The sequence below is a fragment of the Asterias amurensis genome, chromosome 17 (assembly GCF_032118995.1).
Source record: "Asterias amurensis chromosome 17, ASM3211899v1".
Lineage (NCBI taxonomy): Eukaryota > Metazoa > Echinodermata > Asteroidea > Forcipulatida > Asteriidae > Asterias > Asterias amurensis.
In genome coordinates, this window is record NC_092664.1 from 4,107,250 (window position 1) to 4,122,328 (window position 15,079).

The window sequence follows — 15,079 nt, forward strand, 5'->3', positions numbered from 1 at the left end:
TGCTGTCAATTTTGGATTGTATTTTTTGTGCCTGTTTGCGTGTGCTTGATGCGTGTGTGTGGGTTTTTGTTGTCAAAGCATAATGCATCATTGGTTTCTCTGATGGAGTACATTCCCATCTCGTTGTGTTTAGTTTCCAAGTGAAAAATACCAAACTATTTTGTCACATTTAATTTGTGTCTTGAAAAAAAGGCAGCAACAAAGTCAAAACTGTATTATATTTAAATGTTTGTAGCATTGAAAACAGTGGCCACTTTGATTGAAACAAACCGTTGTAAAAATGTAATAATGTGGCGTTGGTTACAAGAGAGAAAATTTAACATATTATAATGGGATACGATCTCCTGTGATATGTTGTTGTTATGGATATCGCAGCTACATGTAGTGCTATAATACATGCCTAGTCACTGATGTTCTTATTGAAAGCCAAAATAGAAATGAGGAGTTTGTAATTTTGTGGAAGCAGAACCTTTTTGGTAAACTTTTTCTGAGAAAATGCTTTCCTTGTTGTCATCTTACAATGTAGTTACTACATAACTACAAACAGCATTCACATGTAGGGGGGGGGGGGCATTCAGAATAGTCAATGTTTTAAAAAACAAATTCAATTTTTTTTTGGCTTGATATACTTTTTACCCATTGACCCACTCAACAAATTTTGATCAGTAAACAATGGCTTAAAATATAATCCACTAACTGAAGTAAAGCCTCAAATAAACAGGGGCTTGATTTCACAAAGCAATAACAAGGAAGGGGGAAATGCAGCAAAGATCTTTCAGTTTTTCTTATAAAATACTTCATGCATGTACTTCCCTCGTTATCTTATTTCACAATACCATTACTATAAACACATTCCTAATGAAAGAGCTAAGAAGTTGGGGGGGGGGGGGCATTTTGAAAAGTCAAAAGTCATTTAAAAAAATAGTTTTGACCCTCCTACCCATTCCAAATTTTGATGTTAAATTGAACTGGCCGGGGCTCGATTTCAATAACATTAATCGAAAGACAAATTGTCAGTGTTACCATAGTGTTTTTTATTGTGACATCACACTCTACTTAGCAACTGCGAATAATTTGCAGTTGAGATCAATCTTGGCTCTTTGTAAAATCGTCCCGAGGTGATTAAGGTAGAATGTCTACAACATGAGATGTTTTCAATGGCTTTCTCCAGGCACTAGACTCTATTGGTAATTACTCAAAAGTAATTGTTAGCATAAAAACTTACTTGGTATCAAGCAATGGAGAGCTGTTGTTAATATGAAACATTGTGAGAAATGGCTCCCTCGGAAGTAACGTAGTTTTCGAGAAAGAAGTAGTTTTCTGCCTAAATATTTGAAATTGATTTCAAGACCTCGTTTAGATTTTGAGGTCCCAAATTCCCAAGCATCTGAAAGCACACAACTTCCAGCAACCTTGTTTAAAATACAATGTTAGGAGAGTCGACTGTAGTCGTTGCTGCTCAAAGCCTCCCATACAAAAAGTTGTTCAATATCTGTAAACAAAAGAAAGATTGTTCAGGGATGAGATTGTTCAGACTCAGACTTTTTATGTCGGCCTGGTGAAGAAAATCAGACAATATTTGTTTCCACACATAAATAAATCCTGCTCAATGGTCTACTTCTCTAGTGCCGTGGATATTGTTTCCAAAAGTTCCTTGGAATCTATAACCCCTGGGGTTACCAAACGGTAGAAATGGCATTATTTCAACAGACCTTTGAATTTGTATCCAAGTTTCTGACTTTTTCGTTCGTAATAACTCTCACCCCTGATGGTTGTAAACAAAAGAAACATGTTTATCTTGTTTTTGATTTTGTTCCATTGCTGCAGGAAGTTACGATCTTGCTCTGGCAGCTAACATAAATCCTCCAGGGATATTTGTGGCATCCACTGATACCTTCAACTTCACCTCTGTCCCTGGGTTTGTAAATGGGTCTAGGAGACCTGTTGCTATTGATTACGATCCTGTAGATGGCATGGTATATTGGACAGATGTTCGACATGGGAGCATCAGTCGTTCACTTCTGGATGGCTCCAGTTATGTTGTTCTACTGACAGGCCTTCAAAGTAAGTCAGGTTTCTTGAACTTTTTCCCTTTTCTTTTTCTTTAACAGCTGCGTCTTACAACGATTGATGTACAGAGTAATTTCACGGCATACATGTATAGGCATCAAGTGAACTCAAATAAATCAACAGGATGGACACAATTCTTTAACTTGAAATAAACAAAGTTCTTTGATAATACAAGGGGAATTATTATTATTTTACAGAAATGTACCGAAAACATAGTATAGTTTGTTATGTTTTAACCTCAAGGGGTATTCTCTTAAGCCCTGGTTTGGCTGAGGAAAAAAAAAATCAACTTAACTTAAATTACAACTTTCTTCTTAGATAAACTTAAGTGTGCTTCTTTCAAGCCTTGGTTGAAACAATTACAAATCACAACTTTTGTTTGTTAAGTTTAAACTCAAAGGTTCTGCTTTTGACCTTGGTTTATGCAAGTACAAATTATTGACCCTTTCTTTAGTTTAAACCCACTCTAATGCTTATTGTCCACAAAGCACTTAACGCAAAGCTACCCACTATATCTCAGAACTACAATGTACTTAAAGTTTACACTCTGTCAAGAAACCTTGGATCAAGTTTCATGTTTCTCCTCATTGAATTCAAGTCTTGCCTCTCCTTGGGCGACAGGTCTTTTTCTTCAGGCTGCTCCACGCATCTGGAGCTCCTAAATCTTAGATCTTGTCTTTGTACCACTTCAAAGCCATGATATGCCGCCATTTTCAAAAGCCTCAAGCCCCAAAGCCTCAGGCCTGTATGCTTCGTTTTTGGAAGGGCAAGTGCCCTAAGGCAATTTCTCCTTGGTTAGGGGCACCCTATGAGGAAATAGTAAACTTCTACTGAAGATTTCATGGACACAAAGGCAATGACCAGGGGGCATGGAGGCAATTAAGTTGCCAAACATTGTACATAAAACTAAACTAAATGGCATCTTCTTAAGATAGAAGATACAAAATTGTATCAATAGAATTAAGTTTTAAAACTAATTGATGATTTTTTCCCATTTCTAGCACCTGATGGTTTGACGCTTGACCTTGTTGACCGTGTGATGTACTGGACTGATACAGGAAGTGATTTGATCGAGAAAGCTACGATGGATGGACTCGACAGAACCGTGGTTTTGAATCTCACGGATTCTACAAGGAACGAAGTGCAACCCAGGGCCATCGTTGTGGATTCTGTAGACGGGTAAGCTATGATGATTTTGAAGGCACTGGACACTATTGGTAATTACTCAAAATAACCAGCAATGGAGAGCTGTTGATAGTATAAAACATTGTAAGAAACGGCACCCTCCCTCATCTGAAGTAACATAGTTTTTAGAAAAAAAAGGAAGTAATTTCTCACTCAAATATTTGATCTTGATTTCGAGACCTCAGAATTAGATTTTGAGGTCTTGAAATCAAGCATGAAAGCATACAAGTTGTGCAACAAGGGCATTTTTTCTTCCATTATTCTCTCACAACTTTGACAACCAATTAAGCTCAAATTTTCACTAGTTTGTTTTTTAAAGCATTATGTTGAGATACACTAAGTGACAAGACTGGTCTTTGACATTTTACCAAAGGTGTTTAGAGCCTTTATAACACCAGTCCTTGGGGCGAGGTTTAAATTTTTACCTTGATTATTAAGCCAGTTTAAAGTTCACTAATCCGGATAATTTTTAGTCCTGAAAAGTAAAAGGTGATTGCTCTACTTTTAATCCGGAGAATCTGCGTGAATCTCTGTGTTAAATATTTCCTTGTCATTGTCACGGAGATTCTCTAGATTAATATGTAGTGTGAATGGGACTTTCATTTAGTAGTTTGGTCTAGTGTATAGTGTGGTTTTGACAGGAGTATTCAGGGAGTATTCAATGTGTTATTGGCATGAACACAGCTGGATAGATGCCGTTTATCTGAGAGGATGGTCAGCCTTGTGGTTTCACCTTGTTTCAGGTCAGCACTACTGAGTGGATAGACCTGTGTTTATGTTTGGGGTAGAGCTTGTAATCTTGGTTTAATAACCCCCATGAGATTGTGGATTGGGGGAGAAGTGGGAAATGACATTCCAGAAAATTATTCCCTACCTTGTTGTCTTGAGCCTCCATGCTTGGAGGGATTGTTCCCTGAAACCAGGGTGAGTTTATGGAGGGAAGTTGTTTGTCTGAAGTCTTTTTTTTCAAGGTGATTTAGGGGAATTTCAATTTGTTTTGGTTCAAGCAATGCACTGGGCACTTGGCCTCCATGGTAGGCCTAATTGTCAAAGCCTAGTATTCTCACCTAGAAACATCTTGAGAGACAGGCATATTTTGATATAAAAGTAATTGTGTGTACACTGAAAATACTCAAAAAAATACTTCCTGGTTGAAGTACTTTTAAAAGGTTTTAAATCGATTGCCTCATCGTATGAAAATGTGATTTTGCTCTGTGCATGTGGAAACCCCTTGCCCCCCCCCCCAGAAAAGCTTTATCCTACCTCCGTGTCCTGGTAAATGATCAAGTGTTTACCGTGAGCTGGTTTTGTGTGAACTTTATTTAAGTGGTATCATGCTTTACAAAGAAATCATTTTATGAAGCATGAAGTTACTAACAATACTATTGGCTTAAGGCTATGAAGTGTAACCCCATTACATGTACTTCCTCCAGGCGTGGTCTCAATAATAAGGAAATACTGCCAGTGTGTAATATTACACCTGTTTATTGCGGACCTTGGCAAACCTGTAGCACTGTTATCTAATATTTTTATTTATTTTTTTCCCGCTTTTTGGGGTGTGTTACTTTTGAAATTGTGTAAAAACATGAACAAAATTGTTTCTCAAAAAAACAAAACGTATCTTGCTGTGTTACATTGGTTTATCTCAAAAGCCCTTTTCACACGACAAAGTCAAACTAGGGTCCTTGGTCTCCGGTGCCAGTTGTAATGACCAAGGACGTTGATCAAACTCAAACAGGACCTTTCACACGGCGCAGAAACCAACGTCCTATGTCTCAGAACATTCGTCTTTTGTGGTGCTAAAGGTCAACATTGAAAACTTGCTCTCTTGAAGGAGTCGTGCACACGCTCAAAGGTTTAACGTTTGCATATAACGGGGTCGAACATCTTGATTTTCTTGCACCATGTGTTTCTTCTTGCGCGCATGCGTGGTAGCTCCAGCCACACCAGGGTCCTTCGTTACGCAAGCAATTTCCATTCACACAGCACACACAGGCGATTGTGGTATAATTTTCACAACGTTGTGTTTTTAAGACGGAGGTCTGGACCTTGGTCTTAAAAAGACCAGGGACCCGTGCCTATTTAAGCAGAGGTACCTTTCACACGATGTGGATTAAACAACGTTGTGTTCTTAAGACCAAGGACCCCCTGCTTATTTTTCTTGTGTGAAAAGGCCTTAAGTCATCAGTAAATAATGGGTCTAGTCATACTTGTATGATTGATGACATTCTTTAATACATAAAATTGATCGTGCGACCTTGGCACTGAAAGCATTAAAGGTAGGGTGATAGGTAGACTCGGTTCCAAGTCTTTGAGAAAAACAACCGCAATCTAAGACTTGAATCAAGTCTAGGTGATAGGGTATATGTTCACACAAGCAGCTAGCTTGTAAACAGTGACAATCTTTGACTAGATGCTAATGCAAAAGTTAGCTAACTTTGCAGCTTAGTCCAATAGTAAGCAGAGACAATTTCCGGTGCTAACTCAGCAGTGAAATTTGATGCTTTATAAGCCACAGAGAATTTAGCAGGTTTGTTTCTCTTGTGGAAGTAACCATGTACACGTAACTGACCTCAGCTAGCTGTAAACATAAATTCAGCTTCATGTTACGATACTGTGATTTTTTTTCACTGGTGGAATTGCACATAGGCTTGGGCTCTCTAGGGCACAAGCTAGATCCTCTGTCCCCCCCCCCCCAAAGAGAGGGAATGGTTCAATACATCAAATAGCATAGCTCGAGATAGCCTTGCTCAAGGCAGTCGCATTATTCGCTCCGAAAAGACCCCGTTGTAAACCCACCCGTATACACTGTTCATGGTGCGTGTAGTCACACCGCACTACCCACGCATTTACTCACTGTCACATCGTAGGTTTACTGTGCACACAAGTCATTTGCACTCAGACCACTAACCGCATGCGGAGGCCATACGGCCTCCGCATGCTGATAGTGCACGGGGGCATCGTGTCGTGCGATGTGGTACACACATTTTACTCACAGTGAATCCGGGTGGGTTTTTATACAGCGGCGGTCTTTTTTTTGGAGTGAATAATGCGACTGCCTTGAGCAAGGCTAAGATCGAGAACACTCCTCCAAAAAGGAAATGTCTACTAATGGCACTGTATTTCACAGGAATTCGGACCAAACTACATGTATGTCTCTTAGAGATGGGCAGTGTTTAAAATGAGCTGCTACATGTAGAGTAAGATTAATCAATCCTTATATGGCACCAAACTTTCTGCTTCCTCTCACCCATACACTCCTTGCCTGGTGGATGTTTCCCTCCATCCCACAATCTGGACTGTTTTAAGAGGAATATCAATTCCTGCTCTCAGTTATGTTTCCTATTTAAAACCTTTTCTTCTTCAATCCCTATACCAAGAGTGGCTTTTAAAGGCACCGGACACCTTTTGTAATTGTCAAAGACCAGTTTTTTTTTAGGTATGGCGGACATGACACGCGCACGACACACGCCGCGACTGATGCCACGCTCACCATGTTGGTGGTCATTAGGTTTACTGGTAAATGCCGCGTCGCCTAAAATGCGCACTTCACTGAATAACATACGTTCTATTTCTAGTTTCAATACGCCAAAATTTACCACAACTTTACAGTGTTGTAGCATTGTGTCCGCCATACCTCAAAAAGGCTTATTGCTTGTTACCAAGTAAGTTTTTATGCTGTTACTTTCAGTAATTAGCAATAGTGTCCAGTGCCTTTATTAGCCTTGTTTGGGTGAACTTGCATACCAAAATACAAAATATAAAAAAACATGATCATGCAAACAAGCAATTATTTAACTTTGAAATCAATATTTTGAAACCTATTTCAGGATAATGTTCTGGACCGATTGGGGCAGCTCTCCCAAGATAGAACGAGCCAACACAGATGGAACGTCTAGGAGGGTTCTTGTTGATTCTGGTCTGTTTTGGCCCAATGGATTGGCGTTAGATGTGGATGGTAAGTAGAATTACAGAGTACTGGGTAGCATTTAGAAGGAACACGTTGCCTTGGATCAGTCGAATTGGTAATTGAAAAGGGTTTGTAACCGTTTGTTATAAAATGCATGTGGTTAGAAAGACATTTAAAAGTAGAATATAATGATCTACACAAGTATCACTCGAAATTGCACAGTTTTCCTTTTACGAGCTAACACGGTCGGCCATTTTATGGAGTCAAAATTTTGACTCCACAAAATGGCCGACTGTGTTTCTTCGCGACGTAAAAGGAAAATTGTGCAATTGTCGAGGCATGTTAATGTGGATCATTATATTCTTCTTATAAATAATCTATCTTACCATTTGCATTGCATACAAATGGCTTCAAACGCTTTTCAAAGACCAACTCGACCGATCCAAGGCAACGTGATCCTTTAATCAAGCTCAAGTGAGTGTTTCTAATCAGCGAAGGGTGGGTGGGAGTCCCAGTCGTGACACTTGTGTTCTCCATTGAGTAAGACACACAGACCCACCAACCCACCCAACATTTTTTATATTTTTTATTGAATGTCTTCACAGTAAAATCTATACAGAGAAAGCAAAGTAATGCCTCAAATGAACTAAATACTTCAGATGGAAGGTCTCTAACATCACAAGATTTCACGTGCTTTTTCCGGCTTAAACAAACAACTTTTACTTTGTAGTTTTAACCATGAACGATATCGACAATTGGCAGCTGGGTATTTTGGCTTCCTTCAAATAAAATCTGAACTTTGATTTTCAGTTATTTCTTTTGACACACCCATCTGAAATTTTGGCAAAAAATAAGCTTCATTTTGAAACATTGACTATATTCTGATGGCCCTTTCCTGATGCTGTTATTTTTTGGTGCACTATTTTTATACGACATACTTTGGCAAAAGTCCAAAAATGCACATAATGGAGCCTAACCATAATAACATGTGCAACTAACCCTGCTAATGCTCACAACAAAGCAGTCAGGTCAAAGGCGCTATACTCTTATGGGTTAATGCTTCAACCTGCATCATGATGACACACTTATTAACCTACCGATGACTAGGCCTAGTCAGATTTACATGAATGCCATCATGTACTGCAGGCACTGTCGGGAAACGTGACCTACTCATTTGTTATGTCACATGAATGTTGATGTAATTTTAGTTGCAAAGCTAATAACGTGTCCAGATGTTGAAGAGACAGTTTGAAAGAGAAAAAAAACTAACAAATAATTTTAGATTTTTTTTAATACATCTATAGGTCTATGTGTTTCCATTGAAAACTGCAGTATTTTTCATGCACAAGCCTAGATGTAGAAAAAGTTTCAGCTCTGATGAGTTCACTTGCAATTCAATTTTAGTTGAGAACACTTTACACTCAAGAACTTGAAGAACTATACACTCATGAATACATTTTATTGCCATCATATGACGTCACAACTTCTTCAGTTACTTCATTCTAGTTATAGTCTAGCCTGTGAAGTTGAAAGTCCATACAAGCTTCTCAACTCTGAATTTCCTTGTTGACAAACAACTTTCAGAAGAAGACGAGGCATTCAAACCCCAAAACCCAAGCACAACAACATTCATAACACATCTGTGAAAGTTTCAACTCAAGTTGGTCATTGAAGTTGCGGGACAATAATGAAAGAAAAAACACTGTTGTTGCACAAGTTTGTGTGGTTTTTAAATGCCTAAAAAGTACTTAAAAACTTCAGGCCTGGATGAAGCTTTGAGTTAACATAAAAAAAAAGGTTACTCAGATGGAGCCATTTCTGACAATTTTTTATACTATCCACACCTCTCCATTAGTAGTTACATGTACCAAGTAAGTTTGTATGCTGATAATTATTTTGAGTAATTATTGATAACGGTAAAAACTTGAGAAAGACTCTGCTAGGGTCAAATGTCAGGCCAGCAACTATTTTGGTTTACATGTATATAACTGACACACAGATCCTTGTCATTTGATTGGTGGAACTTACTTCACGTGACATTCGCAATACTACCATCCGCACCGGCGATCAAAAATACCTGTTCGCTCATGGGGAATAGCATTTCCCATTCAACAGTTAGGATAATCCTTGTTCCCAATGTTTTTGAGCAGTACAGCGCCGCTGCTAAAACAAAGGAGCACCTGTGCAAACGGTTGTGATCGGATTTGTGCATTTTTGCCGCTACACAGCGCTATATGATTTTTGGTTGTCAGTAATTTGTGTGATTTTTCATAATGTTATACTTTTAAAATACATCAAATGACAAGGATCTATGTCAGTTATATGGAACAGTCCAAATTTTACCTTGCGATAATATTCCTCCCATTCCACTCTGAGCCACTCAATATTTGTATAATATTTCTTCAACAGGTGGGAGATTGTACTGGTGCGATGCTGGGCTCAACACTATCGAATCAGTTGACTTTGAGGGTGGAAATCGTCTCCTGCGCGCCAACGTGTCCTCGCATGACATCCATCCGTTTGATATTTGGTACTATCGGGACCGCTTGTTTTGGACAGACTGGATCTCAGCAGAGCTCTTACAATTTCAGTTTTCACCGCCGAATATTACAGGAATTGGTTCTGCAAGCTTTTCCCAAGCAGCCGGATTGCACATTTACACGGGTAAGGTTTGACCAGTAACTTTGTTTATAAACTTTGTTTATTTTTTTTATTTTTATTTTTATTTTAAATCTTTAGACATACGCAATGATTACTAGTTGAACAGGGGCTGTCAAGGTTAAAACAAAAGTTTCAAAACTGTCCTTTTGAGATGTGTAAAAGCAGACCCCTGCCAACGATAAAAATATAATTATATAATATAAAAAGGAGATTACACTCAAACATTTACAAATCACACACACATAAGAAAACATAACAAAAGCAAATCCAGATTTGTGCAAAAACAGCACCCACAACGAAACAACAGGAGGAAGGGACAACAATAAAAATATTAAAAAACGTAGCCAAACACGTTTATGAAGGGAGGATCATAGATTGGTTATTTGTCGATGTAATGCTGATTTAAAGGCAACAATATATCAAGAATGATACAGCAAAAGTCTTCTGTGAAAGTTTCATTAGAATTCAGTGTCTAGTTGTTGAGAAAATCCCCAAAAGGTACAATGAATCCATGTTGTTAAACAAGGAGGCAGTGGGTTCCAACTGCATCTCTGGTTGCAGCATTCGCAAATGGACACCACATAATTTGAGAAATGACTCGTGCATGAATTGTTTCTCTTCTCGCTAAGAATTATTATTGTTGTTATTATTTATTTTTGGGTTGAACAAAGAAATATTGACTCGAGCGGGATTTGAACCAACGACCTCCGGTTAACGTGCCGGCGCTCTACCAACTTAGCTTTCTAGCCCTATGGTGGTGGTCTCCCAATTTTGTCAATATCTTTGTTCGGGGGGTGATCCCCTGTCTGCCGCTTCCCAGGTTGTATCGTTACCTGGGTGTGATTCCTGGCTACACGACAGTTTGTGGTTGAATGATGTCTGACAGGCAACCCAAAATCATTTAAAAATGTACCCAGTCAGTTTCCCTTGTGGTTTATTATTTATTATTTATTTTTGTACAGATAAATTTACTGACCATTCATGTATTGACTTGATGCCATGTGATGTAACTAGTGAGAGATGTCGTCAGTTTGATAGCTCCTACCAGTGTGTATGTAAAGATGGTTCAGCTGGTGCAACATGCAATCAAGGTGAGAACAATATTAAAGGTCTCCTGAGACACCGACTAGAGGTAGCTAGTCGAACATTGAGACCAATTAAGAACTTACTTCGCAGTAGTTAAGTTAAATTGTGAAGCTAGTAAATGTTGTCTTGTTGAGTCACTGTGCTGTGTGACGTTTTGAAACCGTATTGGGTTTAATTTGGAGTTTTCTGATCGAAAGGTAGTTTTAATTTTGACAATACTTGCTGCGTCTGAATAATTTGTTTGTTTCGTTTCTCCGTTTTAGTTAATCCGTGCTCAGCAAACCCATGCAATGATGGAGAGTGTTTTCTAAAGTCGGCTACTACCGATGTGGTGGACTACTTCTGTCAGTGCCCGCTTCTTTCCACTGGGATGAACTGTGAAACACAAAGTGAGTGTGATTGAACAAGTTGTTAGTTAAAAGTTTTATTGACCCTATCTTCAAAGGTCAGCCACTTTGAAAGTGACTTTTTGTCGCTATTGGCTTTCCCTGCCAGGGTTCTTGTCTTTTGTTTCGTCTGTAGTGTTTTGTGTTCCACCCCCACTGGAGGTGTTTCCTACACAATCCTCATATCTACCCGCGGCCAGGCCAGGTTTCTCAGTAATTTGCTAGTGTTTTTGCATATTTTTTGCGGTTCTCTTTTTATAACCATTGTAATATTGCTTTTTCTTGTAAATCTTTGATGTGCAATTTTTTAATACATGTTTGTGTTTTTTCATGTTTGCTGGCAAATGAAATGAAATGAAATGAAATGAAATGAAATGATAAGGGGAACGTTGCCTTTGCTTTTGACACTTTGCTATTTAAACAAACTTGTTTAACATCTCTTATATCGTTGCGGGAACCCGCTGCCAAAACATAGGATTAGAACTGCCTCTACCTACCGTGCAACCTCGGTAGTCTAGTTGGTGAGACACTGCTCTAGAATTGCAAGGGTCGTGGGTTTGAATCTCACCCAAGTAACATGGCTATGATCATTTTTTCACAGGACTCGGGTAAGTACTGAGTATACAGTGCTAACACACATCGGTGTATGGGTAGAAACCAAAAACTAATGTTGTGTAAACTTGTGTTTTGGAATGAACATTTTTGGAAAGATGTTTTAAAGGGAAGGTATGGCTCGGTAATCATTCTTAAAAACGAATGGCAATAATAACCTTTGGTTAGAAGCCTGCAACAGCATACGATAGTATAAGAATTTTGAGAAAAATTTCACTTAAAGGCAGTGGACACTATTGGTAATTACTCAAAATATGTGTTGGCATAAAACTTTTCTTGGTGACGAGTGATGGGGAGAGGTTGATAGTATAAAACATTGTGAGAAACGGCTCCCTCTGAAGTGCCGTAGTTTTTGAGACAGAAGTAAATTTCCACGAATTTGATTTTGAGACCTCAGATTGAGAACTTGAGGTCTCGAAATCAACCATGTAAACGCACACAACTTTGTGTGACAAGGGTGTTTTTTCTTTCATTATTATCTCCCAACTTCAATGACCGATTGAGCTCAAATTTTCACAGCTTTGTTATTTTATGCATATGTTGAGATACACCAACTTTGAAGGCTAGTCTTTGACAATTACCAATAGTGTCCAATGCCTTTAAAAAAGATTGAATCTGAGTTTGTATAAACATTTGAAAAGAGCATAAACTAATCTTTAAACACAATGTTAATAATAATGATAGTTATAGACATAACTATAGTGGATAGATTTTGATTAAAAAGTTGTGAAAGTAGAAACACCAAGATATGCGAGAGAATGAAACTGAGAAAATAAGGTTTTAAAGTGGAGTTTTTTTAAACTTCATCAGCACTTTTTATATTTCAATGGCAATCTTTGGAACCCCTTTTTGATGTAATAAAAAAGGAAGTTGGCCATATAAAAAAAATATATATTTTAGCATTTGAATTTACAACAAAGATATTTTTGAAAATTTCACTGCTGTTTACTTTTTTGGGCTTGTTTCTCCCTACTGATATTTCCGACAAACGACTCTTAGCCTAATTGCATCATTGTAGTTGGTACCAATTTATTTATTTTTCTCTCCTTGTATTTGCAGTCTCTCCGTGCAAGAGTGGCCCCTGTATGAACGAAGGAACTTGCTCCGTATCTGGTTCCCAAGATACCTACGTCTGTCTCTGCACGGATGGTTTCACCGGAGTAAGCTGTGAAAACAAGTTCAGTAAGTAAAAAAAATTTTGGCTTTTTGATTTGAATCTATTTAAAGCCATTGGACACTTTCAGTAAACAGTATTGTCCAAGGCCCACACTTCGTGTATCACAACTTATATATAAAATAACAAACCTGTGAAAGTTTAGGCTCAATCGGTCATCGGAGTCGGGAGAAACTAACGGGAAAACCCACCCTTGTTTCCGCACGTATCGCTGGTCATGACATGTATTTAAAATAAATCCTTAATTCTCGATATCGAGAATTTATATTGTTTTAATGTTTTCTCAAAAAGTAAAGCATTTCATGGAATAATATTTCAAGAGAAGTCTTTCACCATTACCTTCTGTAAACCCTGTAACTTATTTGTAAAAGTGGTTTTTTTTTTCTTTTCTTTTCTGTACCAAAAGTGTATAATGGCTTTAAAGGGACACGTTGCCTTGGATCGGACAATTGGTCTTTGAAAAGTGTTTGGAACTGTGTGTTATGAAATACAAAAGGGGCCTATGGTTCAAAAGATATTTTAAAAGTACATGTAGAATGATCCACTCGAAAGTATCACTCATAATTGCATGGTTTTCCTTTTACCTCGCGAACTATGCGGTGGACCATTTTGTGGAGTCAAAATTTTGACCCCACAAAATGGCCGACCATGTTTCTTCACGTCATATTATGAAAATGTTTGTTTGGATCGTTATATTATATTCTACTTCAAAATTATCTATCTAACCATTTGCATTTCATAACGAACGGTTTCAAACGCTTTTCAAAGACCACCTTGACCAATCCAAGGCAACGTGTTCCTTTTAATTATGTGGTTGAGTTAAGGCGGTCGGGTTTGTGTAGTGGTATCTTTTCTCACCTTCCACCTCTAGGACCCAGGTTCGAACCTTGCCATGGGGCACTATGTGGATTGGGTTTTCAGTCCCTACTTGATTGTGTGGGTTTTCCCTGGAATCATTCTTTGGGTTTTTCTCCCAGATCTAAAACTGAAACTTCCTTCCTTGTCTCCTTTCCATTGGGTCATTGGCTAGTACAGTGACAGGGCCCAAATTTTGGGGAAAATCCACAATGCTGCTGGGCTTTTAGCTCAAAACCTTTACTGGACCAAAGAATTTGTTACTAGACTGGATTAAATGAGAACTATCACAGTTTCACATTGGAGCTGTTTTTGGAACAAGCCCCGAGAGAACATTCACCTCATTTTTTTTATGAGTAAACAAGGGAATCAATGTGTGGTGAAGAGGTTTTCAACTAGTGGTTTAATCCCATCGAGGCCTGGTTCTTGATAATTTTACTGAGACGAAGTCGAGGTAAATTTATAAAGAACCAGGCCCCGGCAGGTTTAAACCACTAGTTGAAAACCGATTCAACACACTTTGATTCCCATTCATAAATACCTTTTCGGTCAAAAAATATCAACACTTATGGTCAAAAAGTAAAAAAAATGCAAAAATTTTAATTGTTCAATGATTCCTTCAACACAACAACCCTCCAGCTACATGTATGAAATGGTAAAGTCCTCCGCCGCCCTCGGGTAAACATTTCCTTATAAGGGAATGATGTGCGCGTCGCCAAATCGCGTGATGTGGCACAACTGTTTCAGCCGTTGCTCTTGACCAGTAGGAATGAAGAAACTGTCTTAAAGAACAGGTGCAAGCTCGCGTGTCACACCCATGTTTCAACACTTTTTACTGGTCATAAACAAAGGTTTATACACACCCACGTGACGCGCTCTCCACCAATAGGAATAGCGAAACTGTCTGGGGTATTTATGAATTCTTCCATACTCATGGTACTGAAAAATGTTTGTATCACTTGAAATTAAAATGTAGTGAGTTGTTACAAGTCACAAACACAACACTGCCGCACTTGTACCTTTGTATGTTTACTGGCCTGATGCTAAAACCACCAGCCTCAAGCATGTGGTCCTGTATTAATATTGAGCCCTGAGTGATTCTAGGTTTGCTTTTCTGAAAGTCTTTAGTTTCACAACCAG

General features: G+C 38.4%; 1 protein-coding gene across 3 annotated transcripts in view; it reads left to right on the forward strand.

Moving 5' to 3' along the window:
* Positions 1-15,079, forward strand: part of LOC139949632 (uncharacterized) — a 61,699-nt gene that overhangs the window by 640 nt on the left and 45,980 nt on the right. For all 3 annotated transcript variants that reach the window (XM_071948072.1, XM_071948074.1, XM_071948073.1), the window contains exons 2-8: positions 1,828-2,064; positions 3,072-3,249; positions 7,086-7,213; positions 9,575-9,829; positions 10,789-10,917; positions 11,176-11,301; positions 12,970-13,092. In XM_071948072.1, the coding sequence (XP_071804173.1) occupies positions 1,828-2,064; positions 3,072-3,249; positions 7,086-7,213; positions 9,575-9,829; positions 10,789-10,917; positions 11,176-11,301; positions 12,970-13,092 (1,176 nt within the window). The remainder of the gene's footprint in view (positions 1-1,827; positions 2,065-3,071; positions 3,250-7,085; positions 7,214-9,574; positions 9,830-10,788; positions 10,918-11,175; positions 11,302-12,969; positions 13,093-15,079) is intronic.